This window comes from Hyperoodon ampullatus (assembly GCF_949752795.1).
Source record: "Hyperoodon ampullatus genome assembly, chromosome: 4".
Lineage (NCBI taxonomy): Eukaryota > Metazoa > Chordata > Mammalia > Artiodactyla > Ziphiidae > Hyperoodon > Hyperoodon ampullatus.
This window is the reverse complement of record NC_136917.1, coordinates 84188847-84210828: the sequence shown is the minus strand read 5'-3', so window position 1 is coordinate 84210828 and position 21982 is coordinate 84188847. Positions and strand designations below refer to the sequence as shown.

The 21982-nt window shown below is 45.9% G+C and overlaps 1 protein-coding gene across 2 annotated transcripts in view; it reads left to right on the top strand.

Moving 5' to 3' along the window:
* The window catches only part of MCC (MCC regulator of WNT signaling pathway), a gene marked incomplete at both ends in the record, with an annotated part of 445755 nt that overhangs the window by 372584 nt on the left and 51189 nt on the right, over positions 1-21982 (top strand). For both annotated transcript variants that reach the window (XM_079702132.1, XM_079702131.1), the window contains 3 exons: positions 1751-1914; positions 3974-4180; positions 21301-21447. In XM_079702132.1, coding sequence (XP_079558258.1) covers positions 1751-1914; positions 3974-4180; positions 21301-21447 — 518 coding nt within the window. The remainder of the gene's footprint in view (positions 1-1750; positions 1915-3973; positions 4181-21300; positions 21448-21982) is intronic.

Genomic DNA, 21982 nt, shown 5'->3' with positions numbered 1-21982 from the left:
TCTAGATTTAGGTAACTTGTAGATATAGGCAGTGAAATAAAGTTGCCCAGAATATTCTGAGAAATCCTCTTAGTGTAATGCTCGGAGTTTTCTTGAAGTCTTCTGCAAGTGAGCGCCAAAGGCAATTGACTATTTTAGGGCATGGAACCTGCGATGAGAAGGGCAGAGGAGGGAAGTGTGAAGACATTAAGCTTCTTTCATACAGGAGTCAGGCCGAGTGTAAGGGAAAGGTGTACTTTGATAAATCGCTGTAGTTAACACCTGTCTTGCTATAAGAATTGAATGGCATAGGGCTTCCCTGGTGGCGCAGTGATTGCGAGTCCGCCTGCCGATGCAGGGGACGCGGGTTCGTGCCCCGGTCTGGGAAGATCCCACATGCCGCGGAGCGGCTGGGCCCGTGAGCCATGGCCACTGAGCCTGCGCGTCCGGAGCCTGTGCTCCGCAATGGGAGAGGCCACAACAGTGAGAGGCCCCCGTAACGCAAAAAAAAAAAAAATAAAAAAATAAAAGAATTGAATGGCATAGTGATACATAGAATCCAAAATAGGTTGACATATTTATATTTGACTTAAGGGGATTTTTGCCCCCCCAAAATTATCTTTTAAGATATGTCTAGTTCAGAGGGGGAAGGGTAAGATGTGACAAAGCGAGAGAGTGTCATGGACATATATACACTAGCAAACGTAAAATAGATAGCTGGTGGGAAGCAGCCGCATAGCACAGGGAGATCAGCTCGGTGCTTTGTGACCACCTAGAGGGGTGGGATAGGGAGGGTGGGAGGGAGATGCAAGAGGGAGGGGATATGGGAACATATGTATATGTATAACTGATTCACTTTGTTATAAAGCAGAAACTAACACACCATTGTAAAGCAATTATACTCCAATAAAGATGTAAAAAAAAAAAAATCTCCAAGAAATTGCATCCTTGGAGCTTGGTGTTGTGTCTAGAATAAAGTAAATACCCGACCCCCCCAAAAAAAAGATATGTCTAGTTTACATTAAGATTATAATTAATTCTCCTCCCTGGACTAAGCCCTGGGTGTCCAGCAATTAAAAGTAACCCAGACTTTTAAGTCAGAATCAAATTATTAGAATTGCTTACAAGACATTTACATGGAGAACAATATGGAATTTGTTAGAATAGTTTGTTTTCCCCCTGATGGAAGAAGTGGTATAAATTGCAGTGGTAGAGCCTGTTGATTGGTTATATCAGGGGGAAAAGCCCTGATTATAAGCCCGCTGAGGGCAAGGACTGTCCCTTATACAGTTGCTATTTTTTTTAAACACCTAGTGTCTCTGCTCACTCTGGGTTTTTTTTTGTTTTTTGTTTTGTTTAATAAAGTTATGAGACCTTTTTAGCTGAAACACTTCCTGAAATCAGTCCTTATCTGAATGGCTGAGCAGGAAAGTTGACCAGATGTCCTAACAGCCCCTTCTGGGGACACTTCTTTGTTCTTACTAGAGAAACTTGAGCTGTGTCTGCCTTTGAGTGAAAGACGAGAGAATGCGGCATGGCATGGCTGTCTAGAAAATGGCCATGGTCTGAAACTCCTTAATAAAGCCTTTGCATTGGCCCCAGGCCTCAGAAGGCCAGCAGGCTGGGAGATCAGGCTACCGGTGTTAAACTTGGACATGTCCAGCTCCACTGCCATCCATTTCATCTGAATGGGTTCCTCTCCATAAGCGAAACAGAGAGCGCTCATTGCCCACCTGCCTGCTTAACTCGTCGTATCCGCATCCACTTGCAGATAACTGCAGCGACCTGAACTCGGAGCTGCAGAGAGTGCTGACGGGGCTGGAGAATGTGGTCTGCTGCAGGAAGAAGAGTAGCTGCAGCCTCTCGGTGGCAGAGGTGGACAGGCACATTGAGCAGCTCACCACTGCCAGCGAGCACTGTGACTTGGCTATTAAGGTAGGACCCCCCCACAACCCCCATCCTCTCTTTCTGGCTCTTTTCAGATCATATGAGGGAAATGATCAGGTGCCTTTCTTCTGAAGTGTGGTTTTACTCAAAGACCTATTAGAGAGTGAGTGTTTCTAAGAAAGCCATACTAAAGATTGGGCCACCAGGGAGAAGCAGGAGCCCTATAAATTTTTGCTGGGTTGACTCACATCAGAAAAAGTCATTATATCAATAGTCAAGATCACTGGCTTTGCTGCAAAAAATGACTACTTCCTTGGAAACTATTAGATTACTAGTATTGAGCCATGTCATTTTAGTGTGGTTCATCATGTAGCACTCTGGGGTTGTAAGATTAACTTGGAAATTTTGTTAAAGCTTTCAGGTCTCTGGAATATTATTTCCGGAGTTATCTATTCATGGTGCTAACAAGGGGGAAGTTCAGGGCCTGAACGAGTCATCTATCCTGAGTGCACTGGACTGGACCTCAGTCCCGCCTTTCATGTGCATTTATCTTACTGCTTAGGGAGGACCAGGTGAGAAGAATCTGCTGCATCTGCACAAACTCATCATGAGCAATGGGAATGTCAAGTCCCCTTGATACAGGGCCTCTGGTATCTTTATGTTACTTCACCAGAGCTTAGTGACCTAGGCATCACAATTCAAACTGAAAAGTCTGAGGAGCCTATATAAAAGGGAAAATGTGATGTGTTATTTGAAAAATGTTTGAGGACTCTGGGCGCAAGTTTCTATCAACAGGAATCCTGGATTTCACAAAAGAGCCGTGGTCTCTCGAGGTAAACCATGATTCATGTTTATAATACATCTGGTTTCCCATCTTTATTCATCACAATTATAAATACATAGTTGATGTGGTTTGGGGAAGTAACCACTAGTATTTCTTTCTTTGGAATCTCCAGACCCTGTATTTGATTGTAATGTCAGCTTGGGTACTAGCCCCAGCCTTAGCATTGAGAGGGAAGGAGGAAGCCAAGGGTGTCTGCCAGCCAGCAAGGGACAGAGCAGGCTGAGTAGGACATGAGTCTCTGACTTGAGAGGAAGGACAAAGCACTGCATGTGGAAAGTGGCAGCACGATTTGGGTAACTGTCCTCATCAGGGAACCAATGTGAGCATCCAAGAGTGACACATCCTTACGCCACCCATTTTTGAGACCTGTTTCCCATCCCATCTCTTCACTGCCTCTACCCCTACATGGCAATCCCACCTCGTCTTTCCAGATCATTTGGTGCATGCTTCCTTTTCCAAAGGACAGTAATTGTGAATGAATAGTTTCTGACAGCAAACAGAATGAGTTGTTCCTTTTTTTTTCTCGAATTTTATGCGTGTTTCTTCTCCATTAATACTGGTGTTTTTAATGAATTAAAAAAAAAACTCTCCACATAGTATTAAGATTCTGTTCTTTTTAAGCACATAGCTGTGTTATTAATTAAATCCCTCCTGTCTTAGAAACCTCCACAATGAACTTACTCTTTTCTGTGTCACTGAGGTTTATTTTTGTCTTTCTTATCTTGGGACTGAACCTCATTCACACCTTCTGATTCTGTTGTGACACTAAAAGCTGTAAACAGTGATGTGACCTATCCTATTGCTGAGTTGGAACATGGGAAGCCTGTAATTTAGGAAACTTCAAGTTAGATTTTGTATGCAGTTTGCAACCTCACATTTGCTTTACCTGGATCACTAACTGGCTTGCTGTCTGGTTATGTGTATTCACCGACTCTGGACCGTGGGTGAGAGAGATAAACATCTGTGTGGACCTGGCAGTTAGCACTACTGATAGACTTAAATACCAGGAAGGGATTGTGCTTTTCTTACCGGGGGGACTGCTGGGTCACACAGACTGTGACCCAGGCAAGTGACAGAGCCTCATCTGAAAATGGGGAGAGGATAGATAATCGGGGGCTCTCGCCAGTCTTGATTACTTTCTGCAGTGAAGTGACTGTGGAACCCACCCCTCTGGGCACACTCACCCCGAGCTGGCCTGTTTTCTCCCCCTCCCGTTTCTCCCAGGGAACTCACTTGGCTTGTCTCTGTGGCTGTGTTTTCCAGACAGTGGAGGAGATCGAAGGGGTCCTTGGCCGGGACCTGTATCCCAACCTTGCTGAAGAGCGGTCTCGATGGGAGAAGGAGCTGGCTGGGCTGAGGGAAGAGAACGAGAGCCTGACTGCCATGCTGTGTAGCAAAGAGGAGGAGCTGAACAGGACCAAGGCCACCATGAACGCCATCCGGGAGGAGCGGGACCGGCTGCGCAGGAGGGTGAGTGCCAGGCCTTTCCCTGGGGGCTGGGGCCAAAGGAGCAGCCAGCTGGTCGAGCCAAGGGCAGCCCCAAGAATTTGGTGGCGTTTCTAGTCTTGTGAATCACCATCCCTTTCTGATGATGAAGTCGTTCTTGAAAGTATTCTGAAAGCTCTGAGACGTGCAGGTAAGATTTTTAAAAACGCTCTTCTCTGCAATCGCAGATCTAAGTGGATGCTAAAAAGTATCCCAGTGCAGTGATTCTCAACTATTCTCTGGGTACACACATCTTTCCCCAAGCTCAATTAAAATGTTCTTCCTTTGAGGTAGGATAACAATATTTTATAATTTGCAAAAATATACAGAATTTCCCCTTTGCAGTTTCTTCTGTAAATTTTTCTTGAAACTTATAGTACCTGCTCTCACATATCCATACTGAGTCTACTGTGACATGTCCTCTCCTCTAGTGCAGACTCATTAAAGTTAATAATCTTATATATATATTTGTGTGTGTGTGTGTGTGTGTGTGTTCTGAGAGAGAGAGAGAGAGAGTGTGTGTGTGTGTGTGTGTGTGTGTGTAATTCCTGGTAGTCACCCCAGCTCACTAAATGGCTCTATGGCCTGAAAAGGTTTGAGAACCACTTTGCTTAGGAAATACAGCCATTACTAAAGGAGCTGATGTTTCAGGATAGAAATGTTTGGCAGAGTTGTTAAAGCACTCACTTTTCCAAAGATGGAGTTTTTTCTTAGGAACCCACAAGTACTTCTTTGTTTGGCTGTTAATTTGATCTGTGATTGGACTGGAGGTGAAGCAGTGAATTCTGCAATCACAGACAATTCCCTCTGAACTTCACTTTGAATTATTAGACCTACTTTATTCTCTTTCTCCATTGTGGCAATATTAGAAGCTTGCTTTCGAGTTGTGCTGTGACTGGTAATTTTGCACACAGAGGAGAAAAAAATACATCCAGTTGATCACACCATTACTCTTTTTTTTTTTTTTTTTTTTTTTTTGCGGTACGCAGGCCTCTCACTGTTGTGGCCTCTCCCGTTGCGGAGCACAGGCTCCGGACGCGCAGGCTCAGTGGCCATGACTCACGGGCCTAGCCGCTCCGCGGCATGTGGGATCCTCCTGGACCGGGACACGAACCTGTGTCCCCTGCATCGGCAGGTGGGCTCTCAACCACAGCGCCACCAGGGAAGCCCACACCATTACTTGTTAACTTGCTTTTCAGTAAGATCAGTGTGTGTACATCATTCTCCTTTTAATCTACGTGCAGTTTTCATAATTGCCATTATTTATGAATATAGAAGAAATTACTATTTTTGAATGTTATCAACTCTTTTCCTCATTTGTGGCTATTGCCAGCATTCCTAACTCTCATATCTGAATGTCATTTTGTGTGAACTCACACGCATAAGCTTATTTTCAGAACCCAGCTGTATCGGATGCAAGTCTCCGTCCTTGCAACAGCAGGTGTAAATCACTGCAGTCAGCAAAGACTTCTGGGCAAGCTGAGGACATTTACTTAGTGCTAGGGCCCACAGCACCTGTAATTTCCTGGGCTACACTCCCTGATCATTATGACTAATGCCCTAATTAGGTGTGCTTGCTTAGCGTGCCCGTTCTGATGGTGCTTACTTTGTGAAGGAAATGTTGGTCGTAGGCCTAATTACATATTGTGGTTTAGAATAAATTTCCTCCTCTAACTTGGGTTACTAAAGCACAAGACAGCCCTTGACTGTGACTAGCAAAGGAGAAAAAGCCAGTTCCCCTTCGAGTATTTTCTCCAACTCTGGAGGTTAGTATTAAGGACAGCATAGTGTGATGGTACCACACTCTGTGCCAGGGATCTGTGACCACCTGGAGTCACAGCTTGATCTCCCAAGCCACTGTGAGTCTCTGGCAAGTTACCTAACCTCTCGGTTTATTCCGCCATGAAGTGGGTGTAATAATAGTACCCCATGCAGGGAAACTAGGTAATCCTCATGAATTATCTAAGCACTTAACCAATGCATGGCATGTAGTAAATGCTCAAAAATTATCAGTAATCGTTTGGGATGAAATCCAGAGATACCTGGTTAGTAGTCTGGAAAGGTTAACACCATACCATCTTTTTTCCCCCAAGAATTCTTATATATTTGAAGGACTCTTAGAACTCTTAGATGGACGTTGAATAACTACACACACACACACACACACACACACACAATACTCAAAATCTTTCTTCTGATCACATTTATTACCGTGTAAGTTTTGCAGTTAATACGGTTTTATTTAAATTTATATAAATTTATATATTTTATATAAATTTATATAATTTATATTTCCAAATAAAAATATATTGGGGAACTTGTTTCTCTTCCTCAACTGGAAATTTCCTCAGGAATTTGTATACATACCCACGAATTAGATTTATTTCTCTTTATTTCAAGACAATTGTGGGTGTCAGAATTTGCTAGATGCCTGTAAATGCCAGTTTGCTAGATTTTAAATGCTGGATGACTTCTACCTACCACCACCCAATATATTTTATTCCCCTGAAGAGAAATCTGTCTTTTGTGGTTGGTCGTTGTGTCTTCTTCATGATATATAGCTCTGAGGAATGACTGAGTTCTAGTTTCATTTCCATCCTTGTGGTACCACCCGATAACATGGCTGGTTGGCCTTTCCTGTCTTTCTAGCAACTCAGAATCCAGAGTTCATCAAAGTTGTGTGGAAAGCAATAGAGGCCACTTTTTTTTTCCGTTGCCCACGTTCATTGTATAGAATTTGAACTGACCAGATCAATAGGATTGGTGCTTGCCCCCTGCCTGTAATTAAACAGAGTGCTCTCAGGAGGTTTTCTGAGCCTTGTTCAAGATTTAATTAAATTAGATCTTTAATGTCAGCTAACAGATTGGGCTACTTGGCAGAGCAGTGACTAAGGAACAACAGGCAGACAGTTTTTATTACTGGTCCTGGCTCATTATTAAATGAGGTAATCATTTAGGTCTGCATGCTCTGTAATAGAACCACTCATTTCCTCACACTGAAAGGAGCTGGTGTAATTTAGGCAAAGTAGAATTAATTACTCTAGAAAGGGAAGCATGTGGCTCTTCATTCATTCATTTTGTAAACATGATTGGTCATCTTCTCTGTGCTAGGCAGAGCGGGTACGGTGATGAACAGGACACAGACCCTGGCCTGAAGGATGTTTGGGAGACAGGCAAATAAACAGGTTATTACAATGGTACATGTCAAGTGATAGGGAGGGATAAACACAGGAGAAGCCCTGAGAACTCATAGGAGGGATATGTGATGGCAGGTCCAGCCTCTCTATATTACGTATTTTTTACCTAATTGTTTAGGTCAACTGCCGTGTAGCAAAAATTATCAGTGCTTTCCTCAGATAGTTTGGTAAAGCAAACTGGATGTGACCACTGGCTCATGAATCTGTGTCCCATTGAACCATAGACTTGAATCAAACACAGGCAACACACTTTTTTTTTTTCTTTTTTTTTTTTTTTTGTGGTACGCGGGCCTCTCACTGTTGTGGCCTCTCCCGTTGTGGAGCACAGGCTCCGGACGGGCAGCCTCAGCGGCCATGGCTCACGGGCCCAGACGCTCCGCGGCATGTAGGATCCTTCCGGACCGGAGCACGAACCCGTGTCCCCTGCATCGGCAGGCGGACTCTCAACCACTGCGCCACCAGGGAAGCCCAACACACATTCTTTATGAGATTTTGTACAAACTCTTCAGAAAGTTCTGCAAAGTCAGTTATAGTTTTATTATAGCAAAAAGATACAAATCAGAGCCAGCCAAACTAAGAGACATATAGTTGAAATCTGGAAGAGGTCTGAAGGCAAAGCTCCCAACTGTTTTCTTCCCCTGGAGTCCTGAAAGGTGTTACCTCCTTTGCGCTGTGATGTGTGGCCAACTTAGAGCATTGCCAACCAGGGTAGTGCACCCAAGCTTCCGAATCCAAAGTTCTTATTGGGGTTTAATTATGTAAATGTGATTGATTGAATTGTTGGCCATGTGGTTGGATTCAGTTCCCAGTTCCTTCTCCTTTAGGGATATCAGGCTGATACCCTTTGGGCCATTTTTAAGTCTGTGAGTCATATCCTTTGGGCCACTTTTAAGTTTGCGAGTCTGCCAGGGTGAGTAGTGCTGCACTGCGTCTGCCCATAGTCCTTCTAATGCAGGAGGAATCTCGTAGGTGTGAGGGGTCCGGCACTTTCCTACTCGGGCATGTGTGCAGCGTGCAGCACTCATCCTGTAAACTCACCGCCTGTGGCGATTTACTGAGCATCCTCTTGTATGAGCCCAAGAGCTACCCCTAAAGCCATTAGTTCTAAATCTGTTGGTGCCTGTTTCTAACTACTGCACTGGTTCTGAACACCTGATCGAATCCACTTTCAGTGTTCGCCCACGTTATCTCGAAGGGCACTTGACAATCAGTGTTCATGCTTAAAGGGAAAGAGGAGTCCAAACCAAATGAAGGAGTCTGCTTAGAAAGAGTAATGACCTTAAAGGTTAACCATGTGTTTTATTATGTACTTCTTTCTACTAATTAATTCATTTATAATATGTACTTACTATTAGGCTGACCACCCCTACTGGGAGATAAGATGTAAAGCCTCATGCTGAGGTGTCCAGAGCCGGTCTGTCTCTGAAGCAGCCATTCACTTCATCTGAATTATCTCCCATGATAGGCTACGTCAGTATCACTTTGATATTTTTAACTAAAAATCAGTAACAGCAGAGATATTTCTAGAAGTGAAACTGTTGTGACCTTACATAGGTTAAATAAAGATTCATCTCCGTTTTGCCTTATTTAGCCTTAGATCTCATGTGAACTCTTCCCACTCAGCCTCCCTCTCTGTGATACTTTTCTTGTCTGTATATTGAAAATGCAGGACTGCAAAACAGTACTTTATATTTCCTGTGAATTTATATGTGTATAAATGTGCCTGAATTCTACATGTGTGTATGCAAAAATATTTAAAATAGAGCAGAACAATTTAAGCCCATCTCATAATAGTTATGGGGGTGGGGGGAGAAAGTACCTACGAGTACGGGTCAAAGGATATTTTGAACACTTCTGTAGTGTCCTAGTTTATTTTTTTAAGTGTGTATTCTTACAGTTGTATGGTTTTTTTGTTTTGTTTTTTGGTTTTTTTTATGCGGTACATGGGCCTCTCACTCTCGTGGCCTCTCCCGTTGCGGAGCACAGGCTCCGGACGCACAGGCTCAGCGGCCATGGCTCACGGGCCCAGCCACTCTGCAGCATGTGGTATCTTGCCGGACCGGGGCACGAACCCGTGTCCCCTGCATCAGCAGGCGGACTCTCAACCACTGTGCCACCAGGGAAGCCCAGTTGTATGGTTTTTAATATATAGAAGTAGACTCACAGAAATAGAAGGGAAGCTACTATGCTAAAATATTAAGAGGATAGTAAGTCTAGGCTGTGAAAAGATAGGCATGTTTTTTTTCTTTCTACTCTTCCTTAATTTCAAATTGAAACAAAAAAATAAAGTATGGATTATGGGCCATGATCAGTATCTCCCAGCTTTAATAACTTGACATCCACACACAAGCACAGTTATTCTCTTTTGTCCTTGATGGAAATTTGTTCATATCTTACCTGTTCCATTTCTCTTAGGAGTTTCTTTATATGAGGAAGAAGATGCCAATATTAGCGAAGTTTAAATTCATAAAATACTTATTTTAAAAAAACACACAAAAGACAGCAACCCTGTTTTCACGTTCCCAGCCCTAATCTGGCCTTGTAGGAAGGAGCTGAGAGGAGGGCGATCTTGCTCCAGTGTTTCCTTCCACCTCAGTTTGGGAGTCCCGGCTGGCTCTTCCTTTGTGTGACTGGAGTATTAGTCAAGATGAGGATAGGTTACACAGCAGTAGCAAACTAACCCCCCAAATTTCAGTGGCGTGGCCCACCAAAAGAGCTTATTTTCTGGTTGCACTGCACGTCCAATGCAGGTTTAGAGATGAGCACAGATCTCTGCTCCATGTATTCACTCAGGAACCCAGGCTGATGGTAACCCATTATCTAAAACATCACTTGAACAGAGTCACCCCTATATCTGAATGCTTCTGCTCACAGCCCATTGGCCAGAACTGTACAGCTGCTCCACCTAACCGTAGAGGGGCTGAGAAGTATGAAGGAGCACATGGGTATTTGTTGAGCCGTAAATGTTCCTAACACTGCTGATTTATTTGCTCTGAGTGTGATACCAGATAGACTTGGACAGGAATCAGGGTGCCAGAGAAACTGGCGGTTCCACTCATCCATCTCAAGGTGGCTCGCAACATGCGTGACAGAAATCACTGGGAAGTTCTTTCAAAGGATAGATGCCCAGGCCCTTCCATGAGCCACCAAATCAATGAATGGGGTGTAGGACCCTCGTACACTTCCCTGTTGTGATCCCAGCCATCTCCCAGACGGGAAAGGGAAGGCAGCGTCCTTCAATCACTGGGCGTGTTCCAAGAGCCTCTCCAGCCATCTTTACCTCTCTCCCCAGAGGTGGAGTGAAATGAGAGAGAACCACAGCCTTCTGGCACTTTCTATTCATGCCTAGCCTGCTCCTCCAGGGGCCACAGTATGGCAGTGATGAATCTTGCATCTGAAACAGGAGAGGTTCCCAACCCTGTCTGTCCACTCACCCGGGTCACGTGAGCTATAGGAGTGGGTGCGGAGAGGGGTGTGCTCATCCTAGAATCTAGCACGACACGGGCACCCTGGGGCTCCAAAGGCAAGGTGCATTGCCTGGCATAGGGGAGGACTTTCCGTGCTACCTGATGAAGGAAAATAGTTTTACAAGGTGCCACCTACCCATGCATTTTTTTTCAGTGCAGTCTTGATAGTTTATTTTTAAGGACGCATTAATAATATTAATAGTATTAACATTCTTTGGATATTTTCAGGCTAAACATACCCCTCTTGGACTAAAAATAGATACCTCTGAAGGCAAAGCAGGTTGCAGAGCCTGAATTGTGACACTGAACATGTTTTGAGCATTTACTTGTGATGAGCAGTGATTTATGCACATCTCATTTAGTCTGCACGAGAATTCTACAAGAGGTACTATTATACCCTTCTTAGACATGAGAAAACTGGGGCCCACAGAAGTTTAATGATGGTCTATGCTGACATTAACTCTTAGCACCAAAGCTTCAGCTCTGGTAGCCTTACTGTGGGATGCAGCATTCATTTTTCTGTTGTTTGGACTCCTTTCCTGCGTTCTTTCTGCCTTTTTTCCCATTTCTTCTCCTGCTTCCACACAGACCAGAAGTAAAGCACCCTCTCTTATAGTAACGTGGGTGCCAGACTACTTAGGGTACCACCCATCGGTCTTCCTGGCATTCCAAAACAACACAAAGTGAAGACAAAATACATCTGTTTCATAGAGAAAGGGCTATGTGTGCATATATTTGTCTTGAGCCCGACGGAGCATTATTGGCAAAGCCTGTCACCCCCTTCTCTGTAGTTCGAAGAAGCTTTAAGTGCAATCCAAGGCAGAGAACCCTCAAAACTCTGATTTCCTCGTGTCTTCTTTGGAAACTGTTTCTAAAAGGGCTTTGTGCACATTTGTGCCACGGAAACTGTGAAGCAACTTTTTTAGCTGTGGGCACCGGTGTTGGCTTATCCATCCCTGTCTCCCTTCTCCAGCCTCTGCTCCTGTGAGGAAGTCCAGCTGCGTAAAGGCGAACTCTTGGCTATAAAGCACGTAGCTGACTCCGTTTGTTTGAAAGCTGGTAAGAAATGAGGAAGACAGCCAAAGCGCTGACCTTTTCCCTGACACAGCCACTTAGGTAATCCAGTCCAGGTTCCTTCGTGGGCTGTAGAACAAAAGAACACAATACACCCATCACATCTTCAGAGAATGGAAATGCTGCTGGGCTTGCTTTCCTCCTTCTGTAAATAAATTCTGATTTCTTATCTGTTGGAGGGCTCCAAGAAGGAAAAGTCTTATAAAATCTCCAATAGGATAAAGTGGTTCTCTGCAAAACACTCCCCAAGCCTGGACTTAGAGGAGGCAGCTTTTTTGAGACTCCACCAGACTCACCGCCTCAAGCTTGTTCAGTAGAACTTTTCTGGCCCCGTGATCCTCAGCCCGCTGCAGGGTAGAAATCATCTCATCTCAGCCAGCCCCAATTCACAGTGAAACTATGGATTACGACCTAACCGCCTGAAATTACGGCTACGCAGCGACCATTCCTCCGTTATCATCGGCGGAACAGGCTCGTTCTTTTGTGGCTAATAATAATGTTTCTCATCCTACTCAGGACTCCGGTGCCACCTTTCTTTCGTGCTTGTCACTCATCTGTGGACCACATTCACAGATGCCTTCATCAGCACACTCGGTCATCTCGTTGTCTGTGCTCCTACCATGGTCCTGGGGAGAGCAAAGGGCCAGTAGCTGCTCCGCTTATGCCCGCCCCTGCCTCACTCTCCCGGTGAACTGCCCGCCTTCCCGGAAAACTACCTCTGTGCCCACCCCAGCGATCTTTGTCCGCGACAGCTCTAGCCCCAGACTCTTCCTCCTCGCCAGCATCTCGCTCTCTGGCTCTGCACAATTTCTCAGGCTCCCTAGTGCCCATCTTTGTGTTTACTTTCTTTCATTTGTTTGGTTTTTTTTTTCAATTTGGCCTGCGGGGCAGAGAAATAAACTAATCACACCCCTCTGTTAAAGCACACTCATTGATCGTGAAAAGGCCCTCTTTTGATTTATGTATTGCTTTTCTCCCCCACTCCCTCTCCCTCACTTTTATGTGTGTCCTTATACACGATGTTTTGTGTGTTGTTTTTAATTTACATCAGTCGTGTCGTGCTGTAGACTTCTTTCTTTGTTTCCCCCGAGCGCTCTGCTTTTTAAGGTCTGTGCATGTCGCTGTGTATGCATGAGGTCCGATGGCCTCCTGACATTCTGTCGTGTCCCCGCCACGGTTACCGCGCCTGACCTCCAGACCTCCCACTACCACAAATAGCGCTCCAGTGCATATTCCCGTGCACACGTCCTCTTTGGTCCTGTGTGGAAATTCCTCTGGAATACATGTCCGGGAGTGAGGTTGCAGAGTCCTGGGGTGTGCGTGTTCTTACTTGGACCAAGTCCTGAAGTGCAGCTTTCCAGACTGGCCCACCCATCTGTCCGCTCACCGGCAGCATAGGAAGGTTCCTCCTGCCCCTACATCTCCGCCAGTTTTTGTGCTTATCACTATTCCTCTTACCCCATTCTTTTTCTGAGTTCAATGTTCTAATTCCTGAAAAGCCTGTGTCCTTGGGAAGTTCTTTCAGCAAAGGTCTACGGGTGCCTAATTCTTAATCTTTGAGAATATCTTTATTTTTGCCCACACTCTTCATGATAGGGGTATAGTTTCTTGTTGCTTAGACAGATTACAACCACCAGTGGCGTAAAATAACACAGATTTATTAATCAGAGTGTCATTAGGGCTGTGTTCCTTCTCAGTTGTGCTTCCTTGCCTTTTCCAGTCATTCCTGCAAACTCCCTCTTACCACCTAAGGTAATATATTCACAGGTTTCCAGGATTCAGGTGTGGACATCTTTGGGGGCCATTACTCAAGCCTACTGTAGTAGGCTAGGTATTGGATTTTCGGGTGACAGTTTTATTTGGCGATGTTCAGCAGATTGTATTGAGACTGATGCTGTGTCAGACTCTGTTCAATGTGTTGAATACAGTAGTGAGTGAAACAAACCTACCCCCCTGCCCCAGAGCCTGTGTCATCTCTCCCCACCTGACAGCTTTAAGCTTCTCTCTTGGGCTTCCCTGGTGGTGCAGTGGTTGAGAGTCCGCCTGCCGATGCGGGGGACGCGGGTTCGTGCCCTGGTCCAGGAGGATCCCACATGCCGTGGAGCAGCTGGGCCCGTGAGCCATGGCCGCTGAGCCTGCGCATCTGGAGACTGTGCCCTGCAACGGGAGAGGCCACGGCAGTGAGGGGCCCGCGTACTGCAAAAAAAAAAAAAAAGATTCTCTCTTTATCCTTTCCCCTCGCTCTACATTTGCACCGCAGTGTTTCTAGATAACGCCGTGTTTTCATCCTTTTCTTCCAGTTAGCACCAGCTGCATAACAAACCGCCCCAAACATGGAGACCTAAAACAACAATCATTTACTGATAACTGCATCCTCCTGGGGATGACCGGGCTCCAGTAGACAGTTCTCTCTTGGGCTCAGATGTGGTCGCAGTCAGATGGTGGCTGGAGCCAGAGTCGTCTTGAAGGGTTCCTTACTCGTTTGTCTGGTGGGTGAGGCTAGCTGCTGTCTGGACCTTACCAGGGACTGTTGGTCAGAGCACCCACCAGCATCCTCTCCATGTGGCCTGTGCTTCCTCACGACAGAGTCGGTGGCGTGTAAGGGCCAGCATCCCAAGAGAGAGCTAGGCAAAATTGTATTGCCTTTTCTAACCTAGCCTTGGAAGTTATGTGGTAGCACTTTCACTACACTCTGTTCATCAGATGCAATCTCTCAGGCCACGCGTGTGCAACGAGAGGGGAACTAGAGTCCAGTTACGGAGGGACTATCAAAGCATTTGCAGGGCTTCCCTGGTGGCGCAGTGGTTGAGGGTCCGCCTGCTGATGCAGAGGACACGGGTTCATGCCCCAGTCCGGGAAGATCCCACATGCCACGGAGCAGCTGGGCCCGTGACCCATGGCCGCTGGGCTTGCGCGTCCGGAGCCTGTGCTCCGCAGTGGGAGAAACCACAACAGTGAGAGGCCCGCATACCGCAAAAAAAAAAAAAAAGCATTTGCAGACACATCTAAAAACTGCCACAACTACTTAGCACCTGACATGATACTTAAGTCTCGGGATTTACGTTGGTCTCTACATCTGGAAAACTCACCTGTTATCTTTTCAAATAGTGTTTCTCTGTCATTATCTGTGTTCCTGTCCTCTGGAACTCCTTTAAAAGTGTGTTGAAGCCACCCAGTGACACTTGCATATTTTGTCCTTTTTTAGCTGCCCATGCTGTGTTCTGAATTCTCTGTACTGTGCTCCTGTTCACTACTTCTCTTTCCAATTTTATCCAGTCTAAAGCTTAACCTGTACATTGATTTTATTTCATTGACTACGTTTTCCATGGGCTTTTTTTTTTATCTACCTATTCTTGTTTGATATCTGCCTATTTTTGTTTCGTAATTTATTGTGTACAGAAATTACTCCTTTTATCTCTTTAAGGGCCCTAAACATACTTGTGATTGTGATGTGGTTTACTGGTTGCTTTATTCTGATTTCTCCTCCAGTGGATTCATCTCCTGATTTAGCCTGCTGGCTCTCCTGTCTCATCCTCCTCTCCCTGCAGTCATCCTTCCATGTTGAGCAGCTCCATGGTCCTGGGCTCCCCGTCATGGGAGGCTTAAGTCTCTTCCTGTTCTCTAATGATATTGGGTGGTTTACCAGTTAGGTTTCTGGGGCAGTGAGTGGCCTGGCAAAATCCAGACCAGTTTTCAGTGTGAATTTGTAAGATTGGGGTCCCACACTAGGGAGCTAGGATAAACTTGGACTCCACACCCAAATGTGTCACAGGTCTGAGATGTTGGTTTCTTAGGCTTGACCCGTCTGCACAGCCCAGGGGCTCCTTTCCGGCTTCCAGGGCAGCGTGCTGAGTCCGCTTCTCACAGATGGGTTGGGCAGGAAGGCTCCCAGCTTGATGCCGGAGGATCAGCTCAAAAAGCCTGGCCTGCAGGGGCCCCTGTTCCTCTCCCCACAACACACCCCGGCGTGCACACTCCACGCCCTGCTCTCCATCCCATGGCTCCCTGCTAACCTCTCTAACCTTATTTTTCACTTCGTTTCTGGCACCTGGAGATTTTACTATCTTTCTTTGAACCTTAGCAATGAATTTCTTTCTCGTTGTTCCTTTTTATGCAGCATTTCTATGCATTTTTCATAGGAGGCCTGTTTACTTTAGCTGAGGCTGTCATATGCTGGAAATTTCCATTTGTTCTGTATAGAGACAGGTACCCCTCCTGTTTTCAGCGCTACTTCTCATTCTTGTCCTTCGTAGTACCTGCCGAGGCTGCATCTAAAGCCTGCCAACCTTCTTCTGGGTAGATTGGCCACCTCCCCTTGTATAGTTTATAGAATTTGCCTTTTTCCATTTTGTTTCTTTCATCAGTACTCTTCCTTCGACTCTGCTTTTAAGGAATGCGCCCAAATCCTCTGTCCGCTAATGCCCCAAGCACATTCCTTTCACTGTTACGGTTTTGATTCTTTTTTTATTCTTTACTACCATTTTCATGAGGTCTTTGGGGTTTGAAGAAAATAATGCCTGAATCAGTCTGCTGTCTAGAATGAAAAAGCTCAGCTGACTTCTCAGTGCTGCTGGTTAAGCCTCTCTCTCTCTCTCTCTCTCTTTTTCTCTCTGTCTCTCTGTCTCCCTGTCTCTCTGTCTCTCTTTGGGTTATTGGTCAGCTTCCTTTCTCATTTCTTTTCTTTCTTTTTTTTTTTTTTTTTTGTGGTACGTGGGCCTCTCACTGTTGCGGCCTCTCCCGTTGTGGAGCACAGGCTCCGGACGCGCAGGCTCAGCGGCCATGGCTCACAGGCCCAGCCGCTCCGCGGCACGTGGGATCTTCCCAGACCGGGGCAGGAACCCGTGTCCCCTGCATCGGCAGGCAGACTCTCAACCACTGTGCCACCAGGGAAGCCCCCTTTCTCATTTCTGACAGCTACTATTCCCTCCTTCTCTCCTAGCAGAGGACCTTAACTCTTGTCTCTAAGAGAGACAAAAACCATCAGGTGGGAGCCTCCTGTTTCCCATCCTCATTCTCCAGTCTGCAAACACACCTTTCTTATTATCTATTCTCACCTCTTCTTTCTCTCTTAGAGCAAAAGCTACCCCTTCCTACTGTCCTCAGTTGAGCCTTCGGTCCAACCAGCTACGTAGAGTCTCTCCTCCCACCCACATGGCTGCACCTTTTCCCTTGGCAACTTTATCCACATGTAGAAATCCAGTTCTGATCTCCTTCCCTCAGATTATATTTTTAATTGTTGACTGAATATCCTTCTTCATACATCTGATGGTTTCCTCAAATTCAGTGTATCCAAAGTTAGCATCTTTGTTTATCTCTGAGAAATCAGCTGCTTATGTTTTCCCCATTTTGCTGAGTAGTACCATGATCCGCTAAGTCATTCCAGCCACAAGTTTGGGTATCTTGTCCCTTTCTTGAATCGTTCTAGAACTGCATTGACCAATACAGTAGCTACTAGCCATGCAAAACTATGTAAATTTGAATTTCAATTAATTAAAATACGGTACAATTAAAAATAAAGTTCCTTAGGTATACTAGGCGCATCACATGTGGCTTGTGGCTACCGTTGTGGACGGAGGGCTATAGAACATTCCTGTTGTTACAGGAAGTTCTATTGGACGATGCTGACCTAGGGAGTATTAGCCATCTTTGCTCCCACTTCACTGATGGTATTTGAGCCCTCATCATTTCTCACGTGCAGCTTTGACTCACTTCCTTTCTCTTCCTCACTCCAGTCCATTCTCTTCTCTAATAAAATGATTTTATGAAGCCCTTTTCGCTCTTTGGGAAGTCATTGAACCCTAAGCGAGAGAAGCAGACTGCTGTCATTGTCATTTCCTTCCTTGAACCTTCAGAGCCCCCCATGACTTTTCCTCTTTTTATTTGCTTGTTAAACAGCTACCCAACCTTCCAGATTGTATGCCGGCATTTCCTACTCTGGGAAGGCAAAATAATGCTTCTTTCACAACGCGGACACTCCTTGTTGGTGTCTCTTCTCAGAGCATGTTTCACGAGATGTCTGGCTAGGGCAGACATCTGAGCCTAGGACTCTGAGCCACTGAAAGACGAGAATCTCACCTGCATACTCTGCAGGTTTCAAATGTACGTAACAGACAAACTTCTCTTCTGGGCCTCTAGATGGGGCCTGGCTCCATACTCACTTTAGGAGAAATGAAAAAATGGCCACTGAAGTCATGTTCTGTGTTCTGCTGTTGAAGAAGTCAACAGCAATTGGAAAAGGCTTTATGGGTGATGAATTACTTTCCCACAGTATCGATTCCTACGTAGGGTTCCTGTGATTCCCAGCTACCCCCTGACTCCAAACCACATATCTGGTTGAAAGAAAGATATTTTCTTTAATAACATATCTTCAGTGAAAGATGGGTATATTAGTTAATCACCTCAAACTTAGTGACATAAAACAACAAAAACATATTCTCTCACCATTCTGGAGTCTACAAAATCAGGGTGTTGGCAGGCTGCACTTCCTCCAAGCACTCTAGAGAGAATCCTTTCTCGCCTCTTCCAGCTTCTGGTAGCCCTTGACTTGTGGCCAATCCCTGCCTCCATCTTCACACGGCCTTCTTCTCTGTGTGTCTGTGTCTCAAATCTCCTTCTCTTTTTTTCTTACAAGAACACCAGTCATTAGATTTAGGACCCACCCTAAATCCAGGATGATTTCATCTTGAGATCCTTAGTTTAATTACATCTACAAAGACCGTATTTCAAAATAAGTTCCCATTCACAGGTACTGGGGGTTTAGAACTTGGATATATCTTTTGAGGGGGACACAATTCCACTTACTACAATGGGTAAGAATAAAAGTGAGGACTCTAACAGCAGTCTCTCTCCCTTCTCCTAAGCCTTACCTAAGCTGAATCAGGAGATTGGTTATAGCCTTCATTTCTGTGCATTTATTCATTTAAATTAAGACCCCACCTCCCAAGCCAGAAGAGAGAGGCTATTTAACTCAACCAGCTGTCTCTCTTTCTTTCCATGACAGACTCACTCCACCCCTTTCAGCTGGATTTTTTTCACTGCCTAACCATGATCATTAATTAATAAACGGTAGACCAAAATAAACATGATTATCATCCTTTAGTTTTCAAAGACATTCTCCGCATCCAGAGCTTTTAATATGAGAATGGGTATTTAGATTTAGAAATCATTTTAAGCATGCGTGCCCATGCACAAGCACACCATGGAAAATGACTAGAAGCTCTTACTCTGTAGAGTAAGAAAGAACATAGGTACTTTTTCTGGCTTCATTTTTCAGTGTCATCTAAATTTTCTACAGTGGACATGTTTGACTTTAGTGATTAGAAGAAGAAACTTTTTTTTTTATAACATGGGTAGTTTTAATGATGCTTTTATAAAATGCCCAGGACCATTTTTGCTTTTTTAAAAGAGAGATGAGTGGGCCAGTTGAGATTCTAGGAAGCCCAGACCACTGATTGTTTTGGGAATGATTCAGACACTTTTTAGATTTGGGAGTGGTGCTAACACTGTTGATTATTCAGGACCTCGTCAGACTTTCACAGTGGTGGAACTTGAAATCCATGGTCTCTACCAGAGTGGTTTCCCCGGTGCCAGGAAGCTGGCCTGATGGAAAAATGGGTCCTGTCCCTCTGCCATGGGGGCACAGAGAGGCACAGTTTATCAGGACGGTTCCAGAATGAGCCCTGTAATCTCCCCCCAGCAATACCACTTGACTTTGACAGGCATGTGTTTTTCTAGCCTTTAAACTATTTTGAGGGCAGCTCTGTGTCTGGCCCTTTATGAGGACGACACACATTTCTGTTAACCCCCAGTTACTGGAAGCCACAGCAGAGCCAGCTATCAGGCACTTTTGAGCTGTTTCACCATTGAATGCAGTTCTCTCCGAGGGAATTTTCCTATTTTGGCTTCTAATATGCTGATGAATTATTGAAATTTCAATTACTTTTGGTTCCCAATTTAGCAGAGTGGAGACATGCAAGATATTGAATACGAAAAGCTCTCCAGTCGCTTTTAGAGAAGGGTTTGCCTGGAAGGGTTTGGCGTCAGGGCTGGCAGGGGTGCAGCCTTGCTCCTTCTGTGCCGGGGACACAAGTACCACGTGGCCTTGGCAGTCCCTTAGGTCACTGCTGCTCAAGGTGCGAGCCCCTGACCGGGACCTGGCAGCTGCATCTCCTGGGAGCTTGTTAGATACGCAGACTCCTAGGCTTGGTCTCCACCTACTAATCAGAATCCCTGAGAGTGGCACCCTGGGCTCTGTGTTTTAACAAGCCCTCTGGGACATCCTGGTACACTGACAAGTTGGGGAAACCCTGCCTTAGATGTCCTGGTGCTAATTTTTCCCAGTGGGGTCTGGTGCCCATTTGTAAGGGCCCTTGGATGCTGCAGTCAGTGTGGCCCTTTAAGATAGATACTGTACGTAATGATAAAACTGTGATCAAGGTCATCAGAGAGACCAATTTCTAACAATCATCTTCACTTACTTGGAACATGTCTCTCTTTGGAAGTCCGTGAGCCATAACCATAGAGAAGCAGGATTTGGACATTTAAATTCTGTGCAGGTAAATGTGTGTTCTAAATGTAATTGAAAGGGCCCTGTGTTTCTCTGTACCAAAGGACTATTTAGATATTCCTTCCCACTGTCCCCAGGTTAATCTCATCTCGAAGTCCCTTGGAGAGAAGCCATGGGTACCATCTCTGCCTTGTCATCTTAGCCTCACCTCCTTCCCAGGGCAGGTCTCTGTCCTACACTGTGCACACTGAATAACTTGCAGTTCTTCAGACACAGTGTGTCATCCAAGCTACTCTCCCTGCCCCACCACCAAAGCCAGCCCCTTACTCATCTCATCCCTTAAGCCCTGTTCACCTGTGAGGCTCTACTCAACCATGGCTCCCTAATGACTTCAGGTGGAGTCACTCTCTTCGCCTTTTCTGCTTCCTGCAAACTCTGGATAGATATTTATAGCATGCACGTGCGCTTGTGTTGAAATTGTCTCTCTCTGCTGAGCTCTGAGGTCCACGCGAGTACAGATTTCATCCTGGGTTCTGTCCCCTGTGCCCATGTGTGTCAGGCACACGAGGCTGAATGAATAAACATCCCTCAAAGGTGGTCATTCTACTTCTGCTGGAAGCTTCCAGTGCCTTAGGAAACACGTTTCCTTTGTACTTTTGAAGAACAGATATACTTGGCCAGCACGTGGCGGACTAGTTAAGAACAACAGTGCATTCTATGTGGACTCAACTGACTTAGCTTTTCAGGGAAGCCGGTTTCTTAACGTAAATGAAAGCTCTACCCTCTCCTCCGCCAATCTGGCCGTTCTCCTCTTTGGCCGGGGAACCCACCCGCTGTATCTGAAGGTGTTCTTTTTTTCAGGTTCGAGAGCTTCAAACTAGACTGCAGAGCGTGCAGGCCACAGGGCCCTCCAGCCCTGGCCGCCTCACTTCCGCCAATCGCCCTGTTAACCCCAGCACCGGAGAGCTGAGCACAAGCAGCAGCAGCAATGATATCCCCATCGCCAAGGTGAGCTCCCGGGGACGGCAGGGACACCTCCTGTTACCTGGCTGCCCCAGCCTCTGTGGAGCAGGGCGGCTGTGCAGGCATGCAGTTAGCTCAGCTGGCCCCCAGGGGCTTCCTGGGGTCCCTCAGAGGTCTCCTGTGCTGGAGCTGCAGGGAGAGATAACCCACTAATGTTTTAAGTCTCTCTCGGCTGCAGGCTGGACACCAGCTCTCATTAATCAGCCAGCTGGAGCGTGTCACAGCTGACAGGTCGTTGTGGAGAGTGAGATGTTTTGTCAGGCTCTGCGGTGCGAAGGGGTGGGTGGAGGGCTGCTCTCGAGGATAGGGTTCAGCCCAGGAGGGGACCCTGAGTCATGAACCAATGATCTCCCCGCTCACAGGACTGACAGCCCTGCCAACAGAAAAATAGATTGTGATGGGCAGGCCCTGGCAGCTGTGAGAAGTAGCCCCTCCGTTCTCAGCCACAGCCCCCCCGCCCCGCTCCTAAGTCGAGTCTACCCCAGAGAGACCGTTTGAATGATACATGTCCTCTCCCCGG